Source organism: Moschus berezovskii, chromosome 19 (assembly GCF_049115385.1).
Source record: "Moschus berezovskii isolate FMDL1 chromosome 19, NW_MosBer_1.0, whole genome shotgun sequence".
In the NCBI taxonomy this organism is placed as follows: Eukaryota; Metazoa; Chordata; class Mammalia; order Artiodactyla; family Moschidae; genus Moschus; species Moschus berezovskii.
In genome coordinates this window covers 15,220,040-15,241,244 of record NC_142478.1, presented here as the reverse complement: position 1 = coordinate 15,241,244, position 21,205 = coordinate 15,220,040, and the positions used below count along the sequence as shown (strand labels likewise).

The window sequence follows — 21,205 nt, the reverse complement described above, 5'->3', positions numbered from 1 at the left end:
AAACGAGGTAATGGAATTCAAACCCTGAGTCAAACCGACCTCTCCTCTTTGGCGATCTAGGCAGGATTTGAACCCAGGTTGAATGAAGGTTAAAGGTTCCTTAATCCACTGGGCCACCTGGCCCCTCTGCGTGGGCTTCCTTTCTAAGAGAGCAAGTTTTACTACAGCTGTTTATGCATTCTGAGTGCAATCCAAAAGCATTATTCACCAGCCAAAACATACTTTTAAATAATGTTCAGTGACCAACAAAAGCAAAGAAATTAAAAGTTAATGGTGAGATCCTGTCGCTACAGCACCCCACTGTGGCTTTTTGAAAAAAACAACAGAAGAGATTCTGGGTCCCCCAAAGCATGAATTTCTCCAAAGAAATAACCAGATACACTTAAATTCAGTTGCGGCAGAGCCTTGCTCATTAAAAGGCTTTCCGCCTGCCAGGTGGGGAGAGGCTGGAGGGTGGCACGCACCGTTTGTTGCTGGCTGAGGACTGTCTCAGCTCTTTCACAACAAAGGGATTTCACTCTGGAGAGGATGGATTCACTTGCTTTCTCCCTCACACAATCAGGAACATTCCCCATCCTCTCTTCTACCCGACTCGCGTGGCAGCTGGCACCTTGAGGGGCCTCTGGTCACAGCCCCAGGGAACCCTGACAGGTGCCACCCACGGCTCCTCCGGAGCCAGGTGGTAAAGGTCACTAGGCAGAAAGCTTCCGCCATCCCCAGGAGCAGGGTGGTGGGATAGATCCTGTTTCAGAAATGTCTTGACATCTATTGCCTGGCAGAGGACAGGCGCTAATTCAAGAACGAAGCTCCGGAAGCAGCTTCTGGAAGAGAAAAAGGATGGGGTCCAGGTTCTAAAATCCAACAGGGAGCCCTGGATTCAAAAGAGTCCGTGCCCAAGCCCCGTGCACGGCTCCTTTTCTACCGGAGCCTGGCTTGGCTACATTTAGTTGTGGGAAAATGAGTGAGTGTGGAAAAGAAAAACAGTGGATGTGGTGCTGACGGTCACACTTAGCATTATATTTGAGCTAGACCTGCCCAGAGGGGCGCGAGTTCGCATTCGGCCTTGGAGGGAAGGCTCGCATTTGGCCTTGGAAGGAAGGCTTGCCCCTGCTCTCCTGACAATAAAAGCCCTTTCTGGGATCATCTGTACTCTCTTTAGCCTGACATCGCCTTCAAAATCGCTCTCGCGTTGGCTACGGTCAAGAAACACTTGACTAAAGCATGTCGTTCTCTCCAGGTCACATAGAGATGGGCTGCCTGCTGGTCACCCTACACAGACAGCGCATGTCACCACCACAAGAAGTTTCAAGACTGCTGCGTCACTGTGTCCATCTCCTGTGCAGCAGTCGGACAGTTTGGGGAACAACATCTCCTCCACTCAGCCCGCTTAGGGGACCAGGCAGGCTGGGAGGGACGAACCTAGCAGTCACTGCCTTACCTGGCACACCTGAGACCAGCAAAGGTCAGCAGCCTAGCCCCTGCCTGCGTCTTGCTGTTTCTGCACCCGTGTTCCTGTTCTCTGTCCTCTGCACCCTCTCTGTTCAATTCCAGCTTATGAATTCCGTATTGAATTCCTGCATGCTCACTCATCCAGGAAAGTTGTAAAAGACTTAATGGAAATCTAAGATAACCCCGAGGAAGCTGGAGGCATTTACAAGCTCCTTCCGAAGCAAGCCATAAAAACATTTGCATGATATATTAAGGAGAAAAGGCAGGCTTTCAGAAAATGTACAGTGCCTAGAACCCAGGAAGCACTACAGTTGAACAAATCCATTAGAATCCCATTGTTCCTTAAGTAAATCTACATAGCAAGTACAGAAGGCTACAGATTAGCATGGTAATAATGGTTATTTCTGCGTGATGGGATTAAGGGCCAATTTCAGATTCTTTTCATCAGTTTTTCTAAATTCTCTTTGTGTCACAAAGAGAGAAAAGCAATAAAATTTAGAGTCATTCTTTTATGCTGTGTCATTGATTTATTTCTAAATGTAAATGTTAATATATATTCAGATGGCTTTTGGATAGTAATTACTATAGCAGCCACATTTATTGAGGGCTTCTCCATGCTGGGCATCATATTAAATGCTTTATATCCATTATTTCATTTAACCCTTATAACAACTCCATGAGATATATCATATGATTAATATCTCCAAGAGCGGAAATAGAGGCTTGGAGAGGTTAAATGATTCACCCAAAGCTCCAGAGCTACTGAGAGTCTAACTAAGGTTTTTTTGTTTTTGTTTTTCTGACCATGGGGTTTGAGATATTAACCTTTAGGCCATATTGTCCCTGCTTCTGAGGCAGGATCATTCTAGGAAATCTGTTCCTACCATAGCCTCTGGGGAACACAGCAGAGAATATCTATTCCTCAGGAAACCACCATGATATTTCTCTGTAGACCATGTTTCCAAAATCTAGCAAAATCTAGCAAAAAGTCTATCTCGTCAAAATTAAACTATGAATTCTTTGATGAAAGCAAAAACATGAGCCCACAAGTGAGGAGGGCAGAAGAGAAAGTGGACACCATCTGAGGAAATTAAACTTGCATGAGCCCTTCTCATACGTCTCTCCTCCAAAGCTCAACAGGTTAGGACACCATGAGTTTGAATAAAGTAGTCACTTCACACAACTGCTTCATTGTACTGGTTATTGATTTGTTCTGAAAGCATTCTAGGACCCCACGACCTGCAGAGCCCTGGCTGTTCTCATCTGTAATGCTGTCGTGGCCGACCGTCTGTATCACCAAGGCACCCCACTCATCTCCCTGCAGCTTCAGGGTCACTAGTTCCTGCTATTGAAAACCCAGCTTTTTTTTTTCCCCCCATGGGTTTATAAATAGGTTGTTTTAAGTGACCCTGAGCTGAAACCAGGCTTACAAGGTGTCAGGCCAGATGCAAGTTTTCTGCTCACTGAAGCTTTAAATTTGCCAGGCCTGATTTCTAAACCCCAGTGTAAGGGCATAGTAATGGAAGCAAATTTTAGTTTTAAAGGCACTTCTTTGAAAGTCTCCTTCAGCTTAATGAAATCCACTTATGCTGGTGTAAAATACAAGATTTTACTTTGGGAAGAGGTGACAGAGGATGAAGAGGGTTCAAGTACGAAACTTGAGTTGGCTCAGTAAAATTCTACCAACCAGAACCCTTGGTTAAATGGATTCTGATGATGAAGGGCATGTTATACTCCTCAGAGACAAAGACAAAGGGTAGAAAACAAGTTATATTATGGGTTTGTTTGCTTTTTAACTTTCCAAGTTATTTCCTAAAGTTAGTAGAGGTTCTGTCTGATCACACTCTTTTATAAAAATCTACAGTTCTAAACAGTGATTCCTGATCTATTCAGACGTATGGGACTACAAGAATTTGAGAAAAGCAACTACCTCATTATGTTACACTTTACATTATACATTACACTTCCTATGGCAGGATAGTAAACACTTTACAAATAATGTTAGCAGCCAGACTACTGCAAATATCAGGAAAAATGATGGTTATTACTATTAAGGTGTTCAACAACAATTACTGAAATCAAACAGCTACCACTGCACATTTCTGTGTTGAATACTTCACCATTATTTCCTTAAATATTAATGATATCCCTTCCAGACGGACATAACTATTCCCATTTAACAGATGAGAAAATTGAGTCTAAAGACGCATTTGCTCACAGCCTCTTAGCTAGTAAGTTCTGCAATAAGGTTTAAAGGCAGGCCTGTCAAAATCAAAAGCCCATGCTCTTTTGATCTCTTGCATCTCAGATACTGGATCTCTTTGCATTTCAGACAAAATTAGCACTACTAGAGTCTGCTAAAAAGATTACTAGCTGCCTAAGTTTTCCCCCAGCTCACTTAAGAGTGGCACGTAGTCTAGACAATTCCCTACATGCTCGTTACGGGCATAAGCCTCCCAACTGTCCCTAATAGCACACTGAAAAAAATATCTTCCAATGTTTGCTAAGTGTGACCCCGGGAATTATGACAACTCAAACCCTGACACCTCAAGGGGACCCAGTCTTGTCAGGAATGGCCCCCAAGCCTGCCACAGCGTGGAAGTTAAAGCCCAGATGACTTTCAGCTTCCTCACACTTCCTGTATGACGTCTCTGGGTGTGCCTCTGGGCTTGAAGCAACAGAAGAGGGCGCTCCCTCCAGGAAGAGGGGCAGGTCCAACAGCTCTTCCTGAACCTGTCTTTCCCTGCTTCTTACTCCTCCCCAAGTTTTCCTCCAAATGCATCACCCTGCAAGGCCAGGTTAGGCTGCCGCTCCCCAGTAGGAAGGAATGGTTCTACACGACATACATTATCTGGCTGCTGAAGCTGCTCTCTGCCTTTAGGTTCAAGACTGTCGAATGGGCATGAGGACACTTATAACGAGATCCTTTCCAACGCGGATCCTTTTATCCGCATCGCACTCTACCTTACAGCCCTGAGCTCAGACCCTGGTTGTGCGAGGGTCCTGGCTGTGCCTGCCTCACCTTCGGGCCCGTCGCGGGGGGCTTACCTTCATGTGGGATTTGAGATTGTCCTTGCGAGCACATCGGAACGGACAGAGCGGACACTGATGACTTTTTAAACCTGTGTGAATCACCATGTGCCGCTTCCAGTAACTCTTCCTTTTTATAACCAGACCACATATGGGGCACTGGAAAGGCTTTCCGCTTTCCTCTTCTGAGGCTTGGGAGAAGGAGAAAGACAGGAAAATTAAGGAAAACAAAAAGGCACATTGCATCCAGCACTAATTCATTCACATGCACTGTTCTATAAAGAAAACTAACAGGGAACTGGGGGGTTGGGGAGGGTTTTTTGCTTGTCCTCTCGTTTTTGTTGTTTTTTGTTTTGGAGGTCTTTTTTGGTTTTGCTTTCTGTTTGTTAGTTGTTTTTCTCATTCCAAGACCTCATATGTGAGGAAGCTTTATTCCTGCTTTGCTTCAGGTATGTTCATCTGATGATTTTCACCTGGGTTCCATTTTTCAAAATCTGCTCATCCTGCCTTGGGAAGGTCCTGCTTTCAGAGGCCATCCCACCGCACTTCAGAAGGCATCCCACACCTCAGCCCAGATAAACCCGACTCCAGGGCTTTGCCTTCCTGAAGGAAAGTGCCAGACTCAAGTTCATATCTGAATTCCTGAACTTGGAAAATGGCAAGAAATAAAGACAAGTCAAAGGGACTGAGAATAACGCCACGCTGGAAACCAAAGAGCCATCGTAAACTTCAAACCCTAATGGAGACAAACTTCAGGCTGACTTGTGCTGTGATGGCTTGGGCAGATGCTGCTGCCAATTTGGCCACTGGGGGCCTTAAGGTCAGAGGTTGTCACTCTCTTATTTTTGACCCTCCACTGGCCACTAAGGTGTGCTGCCTTCCTCTGTGGAGCCTGGGGCCCACCTCCCACTTTGGAAAAAGCTATAATCAGGCTGCCGCAAATGCTTCCATTTTTCAGGAAAGCAAACAAACCAAGTACTTCCTGCAAGGAAAGCAGAGATCACTCCTCCACCAGCCCCAAAGGGGAGAGTGTCTGCTGTGATACTGTGTTGCTACACTTCTGGTCTACCAATTTATACTGTACAGGGTCACAGAAGCCTCTGCTATTTGGGGATAAAGGAAATAAAAACAGAATTAAGGACTCAGGCTTTCCCTTCATGAGGGATCAGAAACATTTCCAAACTGGTTAAAGACACTGTAATACACTCATGAAATAAAATGTAAGAAGCCCATTTTAAAAAATAAATTAGATCAATACATGCTGATACAGAAACATGTCCAAGATAGTAGTTAGTGGATAAAGCAAGAATTGAAACTATAAGTCTGCTGCTGCTGCTGCTAAGTCGCTTCAGTCGTGTCCGACTCTGTGCGACCCCAGAGATGGCAGCCCACCAGGCTCCCCCATCCCTGGGATTCTCCAGGCAAGAACACTGGAGTGGGTTGCCATTTCCTTCTCCAACTATAAGTCTAGAAGGTTTCTATTTTTATTCTCTAGAAAATAGGAACCAATTGCTGCTCAGACCACTAGGTGAAAGGTTGATAGGGGATTTTATAAAGGATGTATGAAGCTGACAACACCTAGAAAACCATTATTCAATCTCAGCATCACTAAGAATGGATGCACGTTGGGTGCCCTTTGATAATCCATATATGAAATATTCTTACAAAATATTTAATCAAGCTTCTAGATAACCAGTGAGTTTCCTGGAAATACAGGTGGTTTTAATAAAAAATAATAATAAAAAAAGTTAAACACACCAAGCGGGATGGAATCAGCCGAATTCAGAATGTGGGACATTCTATAGAACAGATGACCCAGTTTCTTCAACAAGTAACTGGCATTTTAAAAAGGGAAGAGGCTATAGATGAAAAGACACTTAAGAGACAGACAAAGCAAATGCAAGGTGTGAAGCTTTATTTTGCTCCCGATTTGAATGAAACAATTATAAAAGGACACTTTTGAGATAATTAAGAAAATACTGATTATAGCCCGGGTGTTCCATAATATAACAATGTTGACCCCATTACATGCAATACCAGTTACTGTGAGTACGCATTTTTAAAGTCCTTGGTGGTGGTGGTTGGTGGTGGCGGAGGTTTAGTCGCTAAGTCGCGATCAACTTGGGACCCCACAGATTAAAGCCCACTAGGCTCTACTGTCCATGGGGTTTCCCAGGCAAGAATATTAGAGTGGGTTGCCATTTCATTCTCCTCTGGGAGATCTTCCTGACCCAGGGATCAAACCAGCGTCCCCTGCACAGGCAGGCACGGGCAAGCAGATTCTTTAGCAAGGAAGCCACCAGGGAAGCCCTTAATGTCCTTGTGTGCTGTGCGTCCTCCCTCGGTCGTGTCTGACTCTTTTCGACCATGGACCGTCGCCCACCAGGCTCCTCTGTCCATGGGGATCCTCCAGGCAAGACTACTGGAGTGGGTTGCCATGCCCTCCTCCAGGGGATCTTCCCAACCCAGGGATCAAACCCAGGTCTCCCACGCTGCATGTAGATTCTTTAACCTCTAAGCCACCAAGGAAGCCCCTTAAAGTCCTTATGTATATGTAAATACTTGCAAGCAAATGAATATGAGGACTGGGATTTGCTTTTAAATACTTGGGCAAAAAAGAAAAAAGAGAAATAGCAAGAATGAGATGAATAAATGAAACAAAAATGATAATCTTTTTATCTGTATGAGAATTATCCGGAAACGTACACAGGAAACCATTAAGCAGTTCATTTTAAACGACTATGGATTAAAAGGAAGGGATCATGGTGGGAAACTTGTTTTCATTGTATATTCCTCTGTACTATTTGATTTTTTTAATATATACATTACTTTTATAATTTTAAAAGGAAATATTCCCAAGTGTAAACTTTTAAATAATCTTATTATTTATTCATGGAGTCAACTGAATCTCCACATGCAAAGAACTACTTAAAATGGATGGAATCAGAAGAGTTCTGGAATAATGCCAGGGCATTCCAAAGATGCTGTTTTTACATTGCTTATAGGTGTAAGCAATATTGGTTAGCGCAACGAAGGACCTTGAAAAAGAATTCTCTATCTGAAAACATATCCCTCAAGTCTGAAATTCTACTTGTGATGGGTCCCATCACGGAACTCCCTTTTCTGATTGGGGGACAGGGTGGAGACTGAGGATTTCCTTTTACTCTAGGAAAAGCACACTTTGTAGAGGCTTATCAACACACCTTTTCTTAAACCATGCGAGCTCTCCTCCCATCTTATTGATCGCCTCTGCTGACCTGGACTCCTATCCCTGATTCAGCCTCTCATTTTCTATCCTTCACCATCATTCCCTCCACTCTGACATCTGGATCACAAAGACGGCATGTTGAATAACAGATTTGAGAGAGAGGACTGAATCAGGGGCTTCCCTGGTGGCTCAGTGGTAGGGAATCCGCCTGCCAACGCAGGAGACACAGGTTCAATCCCTGATCCAGGGAGATCCCACATGCCACAGAGCAACTAAGCCTGTGTGCCATAAGTATCAATCCTGTGCTCTAGGGCCCCAGAGCTGCAATTACTGAGTCCATGAGCCTTAAGTACTGAAGTGGGCACGCCTGTGCTCTGCAACAAGAGAAGCCACTGCAATGAGAAGACTGCACACTGAGCTACAAAGTAGCCCCAGCTCTCCACAACAAGAGAAAAGCCCACAGGGCAATAAAGATGCAGCACAACCAAAAGTTAAATAAATTAATAAAACTATATATATATAAAGACTGGATCAGGCCCCTAGGTGATATTACTGTCATAAGCCAAAGGGGGAAAATGATAATGATGTCTACTTGGGGTTATTAAGAACATCAAAGTAATAAGAAAGAGATATACAAACAGGCTGCCACTAACTCCCATCTTCAGGAAGTACTTCCCGCTGTCTAAACCCTAAACTGCTTTTTACACAATTGTCTGGGAGAGGAGAGAAAAGCTGAGATTTCATGGCACATCACAGGAAGGCAATCAAAAGGCATTTCCTCACAAAAGGAACATCTCTGGCTTTGCCTGGACAACTGGCTCTGCCTAATGTAACCAACACGCTTCCTATTTTTTATGACTCTCTCCACCCCTGCCCTAATCACCTATTCTACATTGCATATGGATCAGATTACACTGCGTTAAACCCTGCATATTCATATTTCATTTAAGTTTATTTTATTTGGGAGCTATGCTTTCTTAGGTTTAATTAATATCAAAATATACATGAACAGTGCACAAATCAGGGTGCCCTTGGACTGACTGGGGGGAAAAGTTCAAATAGTCATAATGAAGAGAAACTAACTGCAAGATAAGCAGTCCAGCAGCTACAGCGCTGTAACTATTCGACAGTTTTAACTGATCACTGCAGGAAAGGAAGACAGAAGCCAGTGTAACCGGAAAACAACGATCGAGTTTAAAAATTGGAATTTCCCCTGGTAATATTTGCATTCTTATTTATTAAAAATTTATATTTTGGTAAGATGCTTTCCATACATATATGATGTTGTTAACTACTTTTGAGAAAAACAGAAGTAAGGATGGACTCTATTTCGTACATCAAAATATTTTCAAGGAACTGACAGCTGTAAATTTCACTCAGATTTAGAGTCTAAAGAAATATGACCACTTCCTCAGAATGAACCACAACACGTTTTAAAGGTAACAGGATTGAAATGTTCATAATTTTACCGAGTTTACAACTGTTCGATGAACAGCTTCTCCCCAATACACCACTGGTTAGTATCACTGCAAACAAAATGAAATTCCACCAAGTGCTACCAGAGCTGGTGCTGTGGACAGTTGCTAATTCGCTCCCTTGGAGAAAATATGTTCCCTTTATAAGCATTAATATTACTGGAATAAAGCAGATAATAAATGTGTATAAAATGCCTGTCATGGAGGCTCTCAGTAGTAGCTACTGTAATGATAGTAGGGACAATAAACTCTTCCCTCCAAAGCAGAAAACTTACCATCAAAGCAGGTATAAATCTAAACAGCTGACATCACACAATAGATACGTAGCCCAGGGCCTAACCCAACAGGGCAGATTATTCCTGGGGCCAAGAGGAAATAAAATTCAGTAGGAATCCACAGAGCTGTTCATATAGGTCCAGCTCGGCCTATGCAGAATTCTGATGTCAAGTTCAGCTCAGCAGGGAAAAGAGGAAGATGGAAAAGATGGAAGGGGAGACAAAGAGGAGGGAGGAGGCAGGAATGGGCTGGGGCAGAGCTGGAAGTCCTTACCTACGTGTCTGAGGCACCCAAAACAGGGCCAGGGACCAAGTACAATTCAGCAACTGTGTGAAGGACCATAACGAAATTCAGTGGAAAGGGCTGGGTCAAGATAGTATCCCAAAAAATGAAACAAGGACTGGAAACAGAAAAAAAAAAAATACAGGAATCCGCCAGTAAGTCCCAGCAAAATAGTGTTAACCCAATAGCACATGCTTTTCACACATTATGCCAACACACATCTTGAAAGAATGAGTAGGTAAGTCACGATGATCACATGGAGATGTTCACACACTCATAGCTCACTTGTTTCCAAAGCAGCTTACAATCAAAATGCATGCAGTGTGACTACCTCATTCATAAAGTACAATCAGGTATGTCCATCTATTTACAATGGACAGGATCTGTCCAAGGCAGACAGATTGTGAAGGAAGTTTGAGAGTGAATTTTAAGAAGCAACATATGTAATTCAAAAATTAGGGGTAAGGAGTGGGGGCCAAAAAAAAAAACAAAAACAAAAATTGGAAAATAAAAGTTTTGTTTTGAGTGGATAGACAAATAAAGTGAAAGAAAGTAAAAGTAAAGAATTTTAAAGCAGGTAAGAACCTTGAAGACAAATCTTAACCAGTTCAGTGTGCAGTGGAGGCAACTGAATTGGGATGGATGTTTACGATGGTCCCTCTGCTCATGAGTGGCAGAGTAGTGATGACACTTCCGGCTGGTACTCTGCCCTACTGCCTATATATAAAAATTTCATTGGGATTAAAAAAAAAAGAGGGTTTTAACTGAATCACTGTAACTCAATGTAGGTATTTTTAAAACAAATGTTAATTGTTTTGTAGGCTTTGAAATCAAACTTTGCCTTGCCACATCCTAAGTGGCAATCTGTAGAAAATCAAGATAATTTGCAAGTGCACAGTTTCTGCAAACAGACCTCTCCATACACACTGAAGGAGTTTTAGATGACAGGTGGCCCTGAGGGTCTGTAATCCATGCACCATCCATCTCGACTCCAGGCCCACTAACCTACTAGTTCGTATCTGTGGAGGATAAGACACCCTCCCTCATAAGAACATACAGGGATTTGATATCTTTCCATGGAATTTATTGGGCAAGTCTTTCAAATCCTATTTCAGGGAAACACAAAACTCTGTTGGTCATGGATGTCACTGGGTCCTTCTGTTGTTACTGACATTGAGATATTGAGATAATTGATGCATATTCTAACAACTGGTAAATATTCAGTAAAACTTACAGAAAAGCCTGATATCTAGAGACAATCTAAGTTTAAGTCACTGGGGAGATATTATGGAGATGAGCGACAGAGAGTTCTGAATCTTGATTAAAAAGTGGATTCCTTTTCTAAGGAAGTCCCTGTATGCAATCATCCCCCAGATTACTGCTCTAATAATGATGGACCTGAGGGGAGTATCAGAAGAGGTGACCTGTCTTTCTGGACTTTCTCTGCTTTTGCAATAATGTTAATAACATCTCATAAATAGGAATGAAAACAGCAGCCAGAAAACCCTATCTATTGACCCAGGAAATATTCTTAGCTCCCAGCTGTATGAGACCAGCTTGCTTCTAAGCATATTTAAATTTTATTCAGGAAAATAAGATGTTTTGGAGGACATTCTCTGGGAGAGGCTCCTAGTGATTCCTTTTAACCAGGAGCCCGGCATCTTGGGAATCTTGGTAGCCTTCTACAAGAAACTTTGTCTTTAAAATAAAAACTATTTATTCTGTTCTGAGCTGCAGCAGAACAGTAGCTTCAAAGAGAATTGAGTCAATGTGTGACATTTATCTTTAGAGCAAACGGACATAATCTTCTCTCCACCATGTCCCCTTTCAGAAGAGCAGTGTCGCATGTGCTGGGGTGCAGGGTCACAAGAAAGAAACCTCCTACTCCAGCATCACCTCTCTTTGCAGGGGGAAAGGCTATCGAGTGATGGACTCTAAGGAATTAAATACACTATGACCTGGCAACAACTGAATCCTGTTCAAAAAAGAAGAATAAGGCCAGACCTAAAAGACACTTTTTTTTTTTCATGGTTTGGACTTCCCTTGACCTAAAGAAGGTCAAAGAAACGCTAGTGTCTAAATGACTCAACACAAGGCTGGCTTTTTCTAGCACATCTCACTTTGTAACTCCAGAATCAACTTTATACGCCCCTTGTGCAACATTTTGAGAAAGAGCTTCGAAATGTAAGCCCTGCTTAGAATCAGGATGGTGTGTATTTTTGTGGATTTTTTGGGGGGTGGGGGTAGGGGGTTATTACTTGTTTATTTAAGTCAGTGGGTAACAGAAACCCTTTCCCTGTGAGAAGTCAGTCCACCCACCTATTGAGAATTAAACTTAGATTTCTTCCAAACATAAAAATGAAAGTAGGCATGAGAACTGTTTAGAAGCGTAGGTGACAGCTCTCACTGCATCCCCGTAATGCTTCTTAGGTAAAATCGAGTCATACCCAAATCCAGCCCCCATGTGGCTCTGAAACCAAGAGGACCAAGTGGGGAAGGGGAGGGGACGGGAGGTGGGGAAAGGATGGAAAGATCCACCTTCCCTTCCACTCCTCAGATTCAAAAACCGGTGAGGGACCTAAGTAACACCAGCCAAACCATCTCTCCATGGTACAAAGACAAACAACAAAATCAGATACTCTTTCAACTTCTTAATCCATAACCCAGTTAGGATCCTGGGAGGTGATGACATTCACCTTAAGTGGGAAGTGCACAGAGGCACCGCCTCTGCTGTTTCCAGTTCATGCAATAAGCAACAGAGCCCGTCCAGCAACCTAAACACCCACCAACAGACGAATGGATAAACAAAATGTGCTATATACAGGTGCATACAACAGAATAATACTCAGCCATTAAAAAGAACCAAATAATGCCATTTGCAGTGACATGGATGGACCTAGAGATTATCAGCCTAAGTGACATAAGTCAGAGAAAGACAAGTATCACATGATGTCATTTCTATGTGGAATCTAAAAAATGATACAATCAGCTGATTTACAAAGCAGAAACAAATTCACAGCCAGAGAGAACAAACTTATCAACAAAGAGGAAAGGCAGGGAGGGATTAATTAGGAGTACAGGATTTACAGATAAACAACAATACATATAATATAAACACCAAGGGTTTACTGTATAGCACAAATATACAGTATAGTTTACTGTATATATTCAACATGCATATATTACTGTATATATTCAATATCTTGTAAGAACCTATAATGGAAAGGAATACAAAGCTATACAACTGAAAATAACACAGTACTGTAAATCAACTATAGTTTAATAAGCAGACTGTAGTTAAATTTAAAAAATTTTTTTTTAATTTAAAAGAAACAGAACTTGAACTTAGGATGTGCCCACATGGATACACAGGGGATCATTTTAAGAGTCCTCGTGCTTTTCTTTGCAGCAATCTTTTCTCTTGCCTGAGTTCTGCAAAATGAATGTTTCTTTTGAAATACAATTACTCTGTCACCCTCTTTAAGTGTGAACAGAGGCACATGGAAAACAGGGGTCCCTGTCAATCAGCAAAAGAGGTGACAGGGTCCCATTTTAAGTTCTTTTCCCTCCCGTTTCAGTTGCAACATGGTCATTGATTCAAACAGTAAGTGTTTCAGCAACAGAGTAAATTCAGGAAAGAGAAAAGAAAAATCGATTTCTCATAGACCTCCATATTCAACCCTACTGAGAAGCCCAGTGGGCGTGGTTTGTGCTGTGTGCTGTGCTTAGTTGCTCAGTCATGTCCGACTCTTTGCGACCCCATGGACCGCAGCCCACCAGGCTCCTCTGTCCGTGGGGATTCTCCAGGCAAGAATACTGGAGTGGGTTGCCATGCCCTCCTACGGGGGATCTTCCCAACCCAGGCATAGAACTAGGGTCTCCTGCATTGCAGGTGGATTCCCTGTCATCTGAGTCACCAGGGAAGCCCGTCGACATTTAAACCAAAACGGGAGCCCATCTTGTCCCTGGGTTGTAGATCCTACAACAAAACAGGCAAAAATAGTCCAGCTTACCCTGGAAGCTTGAGACCTCCCCTCCTCCTCACATGCATCTAGTCACCTGAATGAAAAGCTCATACTTCATAACTTGCTGGTTATACCCAAGACTCTTTAAAATGACAAAGCCACTACAATCAGCAGTCAGGAGACAGTCTTACCAGGTCCTTCTTTCCAAGCCACCAGCAAGCTAAAGTTTATTACTATTTTGTATAAACTTTTCCAAATAACTAATGTCCAGGTGAGTTTATAGGAGAAACACCATTTAATTCAGCTATTTAAGAACCATATGAAGAATACACATAAAGTAACATTTTACATAGGCGGCCATATCTCTCTTTCTGCTGCTCCCCATAAATGAAATTTTTATAAACCAGGAATGATTAATTCCCTTATAAAAATTACCCTGGTCCCTCTGTTTGTCTCCTTGTTCCCTAATTTTAGCCATTTCTCTCTTTATCTCACCAGATGGCCAGTGAGAAGTGAGGAGAAGGGAAACTCAGCATTGATCAAATTTTAGGATTTTATTGACACTTGGAGTGAGCGGTCTGGATCACTGGAAGAGTCATAAAAGTTCCATATATCCATTTTCCTAGTTCTATTCTGCTGTTTACACAAGTTTTAAGGCAATTATAATGAGTACATAGAGTTTATTCAGCAATTTAAATGAAAATTTGTCATAAACGCATCAAACTGATGTTAGCTGTGATTGTTCAGTCAATGATTTGCCAGTCTAAGCACCTCTCATCAATGTGGCTGCAAATAATCAAAAGTTGGCTAGACGCACACAATGGCAACGTTTCTACTGATGAGGACACACATGGCCCACTTCCTGTTCAGGTCTGGCAGGACATCCTCCAGAGACATCTGAAACTCCATCCATCCATCTCCAGGACCCTGTTTTTTTACGCGGGTATAATTTGAAAACAGACCAGTGCAAGAAACGATGTTTCCACTGTGAGGACCCAAGTGACTAAGATGAATAACTGTGAACGTCAAGGCGCTAGAAGATTGCGACTTCTCCTTTGAAAAGACCGTCCCCGTTAGAAAAACCCCACGATTCACATGTTCCCCATGCACATTCCTTCAGAATCTGATTGGACTGGAATAAAATAAAGAATTTGCAGGAAATGCTTTGATGACGTCTGAATGACAATATTCTTTAGAGTTCTTATACAATAAGAAACTATACAAAAACAGAGTATGTAAGGGCTTATATCCCACCAAAATAGTAATAAAAATGCTAATTGAAAAGTATACAAAAGGGGTGACACGAATTGCGAGATTGGGATTGACATATATCACTATTGATATAAAGTAGATAACTAATGAGAGCCTACTTGCATAGCAAAGCAAGCACATTGCTCTGTGTATGACCTAAATGGGAAGAGAATCCAAAAATGGGGATATATGTATACGTATAGATGATTACCTTTGCTGTACAGTAGAAAGCAATACACCATTGTAAAGCAACTATACTCCAATAAGAAAAAATATTTTAAAAAGTATATAGTGTGATAAATTGGGGCAGAATAGTTACTGATGACACAAAAGTCCATTTGTGATGGAAGCTGTAGGACAGTAAGCTCTCTCTTGTCAACTATTTCAAAAGCAGTGAGGTTTTTTTTCCCCCCTGTGCAGTGATGCCATGCACTCCGTGACAAAGATACTTTGATCTTCCTCCATTAAATATATCTTGTGTGGACCTAGCCTGAACTCAGTAAGGAGGGAAAAAAAAAACGTTTCTATGAAAGGGAAGGAGTACCGTATGTCTCTAAGATTATTCATTACCTTTCAAAAATAAAGCTATTGGTGAAGTCCTTGTGTCATCCATACATGAAAGACCCACCCGGAGGCTGCTTACTTATTTTGTCATTGCTTCTGCTTTTTTATTCCTGCCTCAGATCGGATGCGGAACCCACGTGAAGGAAGAAGGCAATGAATTAGACATTGCAATTGACAGGCAGAAAAAAAAAAAGGCTTAGAGGCTGATGGAAATGAAAGCATCCATACCTGAGTTGGAGGGCTTAGACACTCTTCCCTTGGGAACTGGGAGCAACAATAATTCCAAGGACTGCGGCGGTGGCGGTGGCGGCGGCGGCGGAGGCGGGGTTACTTTCTCTTGCTTCTTCTCTGAAGGCGGTGGCGGGAGAGGGTCCTCAGGCACCAGTGACGATTTCTCAGCCAGAAGGGTCCCGGCGGCCCTCGCCGCGACCTCTTTCAGAAGGGCCGCTGAGGAGGTCATGGAAGCCAGGGAAAGGAAAGAGCTGGCCGGGGGCGGGTGCTCCTGGCCAGGGGTCAGGCTTCTCTCGCTGACTTTCTTGGATAAAGCTGCCAAGGTGGAGCTGGCAGACTGGGAGCTGAAAGGGGAGGAAAAGGACTCAAATCGCACGGTCTCCTCCGTCCTGGTCAGCGATTTGTCCTGCAGGACGGCATTGGCTGCAGCTTTCAGTTTGAGGATGGCGGAATCCGGGGACAAGCCGCAGGTGGTGGTTGAGTTTGGCAACCACTTACCTTGATTCCATAGGAAACGGTTACTTGGAGGGTATTGGTCATTCTGTTCCTGCTTCTCGGCCAGCTTCCTGGCCAGCACGCTGAGCTGCTGGGCGTGGTGGGACGGCGGGGAAAAGGAGAGATTGGAGCCCGCGGTGACCGGGGACTCCACCCTGCCGTTGGCCGTGGCCGCGGCGTCCAGTTTGAGGGAGCCGGCTTCCAGCAGCCGCCTCAAGTTGCTGCTCAGGGGCTTGGTGGAGCCCGGGTGGTCCTCGTCACACAGAGAAGACACGCCGGGGGAGAGGTGATCTGGACACTGCAGAGGGTCTCGCAGGACCTCCCCGTCGAGGCCCACCAGCTCCAACGTGTGGCTGCTGGGGGTCGCGCTGCCCAGGGAGGTGTCCGGGGACGTGGACTGCTCTTGGATCCGATCCTCCAGGCACAGCTTATAGTTCTCTTGGACTTCTCCATAGGAGGCTTCCGACGGCGTCTCCGAAGAGTTCGCATACCAGTGTTCTCCTTCACTGAGTTCTCCCTCCGCCTCGTCCTGCCTACTAACATCTGGGGAATCAAGAAGATCAGGTTTACTCCCAAAGCAAGCAACAAGCAAGCCTGAAGACAGGCAAAAATGAACTCGTGGACACGCTTCCTCTGCCCTGCACCCCGCCCCCCCCAAACCACACGAAAGACAGACACAACCTTCGAGCAGGTCGGGGGCTGGGTCAGAGCCTCTGGACCTAAGCTTGAAAGGATGCTAAACGGGCCCCGGTTTAAAGCACAGCCACCTTCTACACACGTTCATCCTTTTCTAATCATTCCAAATCAAGGGAAATGGAAAAGGAGGAATGAGAAAAATGGAGCTGGTAAAGAAGAAACTGGATGCAGAAACTGCTTCTCAGTGAATGGGGGAAATGGGGAGAAGCTTGTGCCCATGTAAAAAGTGAGCATGAGATGTTCAAGATCATGTGGGAATGAAAGTGACAGCCAGACATAGGGAGAAACTGGGTGATGAGACCCAAGGCAGTGGGAAGCTGCTTCTCACTTTCTAACTCCATGACCTCAGGCCAGTCACTTAGCTGGCACAGGCAATTCATTTTTTTTAAAACTGATCAAAATAAATAAATAAAAACTTGCTTATTAGATATTCTACCAATTTCAGAGTTGTTCTGAAGCTTCCATCATAATAAACATGTGACCATCTTTTGAAAAAACAGTCGAGTACTATACAAAAATGAGATCTCACTAGCAAACACTACTCACATTCCTGATTTCTTAAAGGGACAATCTCTCCCTGACTTCTTAAAGGGACATCGCAAACTGCTTGTCTGAGATCCCAACCCTCAACTTGCCGGCCCTCTCAGCACAGGCAGTGATTTGTCATTTGTTCCCTCACTCCACCGAGAGTCCCCGTTCCTTATTTTCTATCCATGAGTTTATCTGTCCACCCTTACTGCTCTCACTGGGCCCCGGCACCAGTCAGCTGGGACTCTGCCTTTCCAGGAGCACAAGTGGGCTCGGCCACTTCTCTACTTTTGCACGAAATATTCCTTCAACCTGCGATGTCTTCCCCCAGAAGGCCTGACTGTCCAATTCTGCCCATCCTTCAACACCCAGCTCAAAGGATTCCTCCTCGTTATTCTCCCTAGAACTCAAGGTCAGAATTAATTTCTCTTTCTCATTCATTCCCTCCTTTATTCAACAGCTAAAGAGGGAGTGCCTGCCACATGGCAGGTGTTGGTCAAGACTAACAATGTTGAACACAACGAAGATCCTGCCTTCTTAGAGCTTACGTTCCGGTGAGGAAAACAGATGCTAAACAAAATGAATAAATGAGTAAATCTAGAGAAAACCAGAGTGTGTTAGGTGGTAAGTCAGAGCCCGGGGGTAATGGGTAGGAGGTAAGTCGTCATGTTCAACAGTCACGGTTAGGGTGAGGCTTCACTGAGGTGCTGACGTCCGTGCAAAGACTCGACAGACATCAGCAATCAGTCATGCAGCCATCTCTGAGAGAGGGGCCCAGGCAGAGGAGGGCCACTATGAATGCCCTGACGTGAGAACTTGCCTGGCACATGCATGGACCATCAAGGAAGCCAGTGAGTGTCAGAGCAGGCGGAAAGTCAGAGAAATAATGAGAGAGAGAGATGTAAAGGAGGGAGGCCGAGCCTATCACAAGGATGCTGTAAACTACCGAAAGGTTTTTGCATCTTTTGCAACTGGTGTGACTGGGAACCGCTGGAGGGGCAGCGGCGGGGCAGTGACATGACATGACTTATGTTTTCCAAGGTCTGTTCTGGCTGCCTGTGGAAAAGAGAATGCAGGTACAAGGTGGGAACAGGGAGGCTGCTCAAGGTGATTGCAGGTGGGGAGAAGCAGGCAGGTTCTGTACGTATTTTGAATGCAGACCCAACATTCCCATTTTTAAAACAGTGACACTGTATCAGTCTAAGTGATCTGTCTATTATGGACTTATCTTCTAAAAAATTAAGTGATGGGGTTCCTGGAAGGTAGGGATGGTGACTTACTATGTACAGAGTCCACGTATACCTCACACAATGCCTGGTCCCTAGAGAGTTCAATGACGGAGCCAAAATGCCCCACTGGACCAAGTTTTGCTACATACATCGTGCTGTTTCTTTTCTGAATAGAAATAGCTGGAAGCAGTCATGCCCGAACTACAAGCTAATACATCGATCTTCCCATGCTCTTTAGAGAAGAAATGTCACAAATGACAAATTCTCTTTCACTAAGTTACAGTTCTGCAACTCCTTCCTGAGATTCCTTATTAAGTTATCACGAAAATATAAAATATCAAATGGGATTTGCTGGAGAAAAGCAGGCAAAATTGAGTTTTCTCTGTTAAAAACAGTCTGGCTCCTGGTGATTTGCCACATTTCCTTCTTCCCATCTGATTTCGACATTTGTCATCTTTCCTGAAACTGGCGGGACCCAGAACCACTCATCTCACCAACGGCTTCTCGAAGAGATGCTCTTTACCAACCACCAAGCAGCCAACATCAATTTCAACAATAGGGTTAATTTTATGTTCCTTTTTATAAATGATGCTTTTGTCAAACTAGAGTAGCTCTCCATAGTCAAGACTGGTGTAGAACCTTAAGTGCATGCTAAGTCGTTTCCGTCAGGTCCAAAGGTCCACCAGGCCCTTTGTCCATCGGATACTCCAGGCAAGAATACTGGAGTGGGTTGTCATTCCTTGCAGTCTGGGACAATTAACAAGGTACATAAAATCAGGGTTTTGAAAACCATAATGAATCACAACCACATCCGTGTACAGTCTTGTCATTTTACTGAGACAATTAAATATTCTTAAGGTTACCAAGTTGGATCTAAGTCACACACAGAACTAAACTACTGCTAACACTGGAACCAAAAGCCCAAATCTCTCAACATCTGGCCCAACGCTCCTTTTCAAAGCCCCTGCCGGATGCCCTCTGAGTAGCATCTTCTAGAAAATCTGAGCAGCTGTCCTTCCACCCTTTGGAAAGAGAAATCAGCAAGTGAATTCTCATTGATAAAGATATCATTCACTCCTATTTTCAGATAAACCAAGAACAGCTAAGTACCCATTTTTTTTATAATTTCTCCATTCCCTCGCTGCCTCTTCTTTGTTGCCATTCTCAAAAATGGATTCAAATGTCTAAAAAAATTGGCACATCTTTTGGCAAAGCCCCAAAGGCAAAGTTTAATTTCCTGCCCACTCCAGATGTGAGAAGAAAATTCACCCCCCCCTCCAGACATGCTGAAGCCAGTGAGTGGGTCGAAAACTAAAGAAGTTGTCAATTCAGGCTCTAAGCCCATCAAACAAGGAGATCCAAACGTTCCAGAGTGATACAAACAGCTGATAACTACGTTTAAAGCAACTTCGTCAACCTCACCAAAACACAAGCCCAGAACACGCAAACAAAGCATTTCTTAAACAGACCAATTTAAGTCCTCTAAAATATCCAGACATTTCTTAACCATCTACTGCTCTGTGCTTTGCAGATACACACACTGAGATACATACATTCTTCTGTACCGCAAGAAAACTCAAATACCTAACGAGCATTTTTAAACTCATTTTTTTGTTGTTGTTGTTCAGTTGCTAAGCCATGTCCAACTCTTTAGTGACCCCACAGACTGCAGCCCACCAGGCCTCTCTGTCCATGAGATTTCCCAGGCAAGAATACTGGAGTGGGTTGCTATTTCCTTCTCCGTGGGAATCTTCCAGACTCAGGGATGGAACTTGTGTCTCTTGCATTGGCAGGCGGATTCTTTACCACTGAGACACCAGGGAAGCCCTTTTAAATTCATAATATTGCATTAATCGCTTTTCTGAAGATGCTGCTACTGCAATTTAATAAACCAGCAAATAATTGTAGTGCATGGCCTTGAAGGAGTCAGACTAGAAACCCAAGGAGAAACATCTCTGAAACTATTCTGTCATCACCTGAGGTCAAGTAAAAGCTGGGGTATGCACTCAGAGAGATGTACACAAGAGAAGTTGGGACCCACACAGGGTGAGAGAAAAACCCTGAAAGTCTCCAACAAATGTGCTTTCACTTCATAAAAGAGCAGCAACAAAGATTTTCTCCCACACATAAATTAATTTGGTTTCCCTTCTGCTGGGCTGCTGTTTATTTTCATATTTCAGCTTCATCCAGGAGGTGTTCCTTGGTCCAGTTTTGGGGAGCTCCCCTTCAGTAAGGTCTGTGGGCCACCCCTGCCCACAGCATCTTTCAGGCTGCAAGATGAAAAAGGCTTCTGTCACTGGGATGCTCAAATAGCATTCCTGCAATCTAAGGGATTAATTTGTTGGACGTCACAAACTTTCGAACAAATGAGGCTTGTCTTTTGACCCTCTTTCACATTTTGAGAACGCATCCCCATTCCCAGCCCCTTCTCCCATCCCCACCCTTCTCCCTCCCAGAGCTGTGAGACGCCCTCCCGGAAATGCTGCATCCGCATCCAGCATCCACCATGGATTTCACAGTTTTTCT

At 43.7% G+C, this 21,205-nt stretch overlaps 1 protein-coding gene across 5 annotated transcripts in view; it reads right to left on the bottom strand.

The window, feature by feature from the left end:
• The window catches only part of ZNF827 (zinc finger protein 827), a 193,529-nt gene that overhangs the window by 139,397 nt on the left and 32,927 nt on the right, over positions 1-21,205 (bottom strand). For 4 of the 5 annotated variants that reach the window (XM_055405489.2, XM_055405491.2, XM_088827996.1 and 1 more), the window contains exons 2-3: positions 15,729-16,769; positions 4,498-4,670 (exon numbers count right to left, since the gene is read on the bottom strand). In XM_055405489.2, coding sequence (XP_055261464.2) covers positions 4,498-4,670; positions 15,729-16,769 — 1,214 coding nt within the window. Of the gene's footprint in view, positions 1-4,497; positions 4,671-15,728; positions 16,770-21,205 lie in introns of those variants that run through there. The other variant, XM_055405490.2, reaches the window with a different exon arrangement.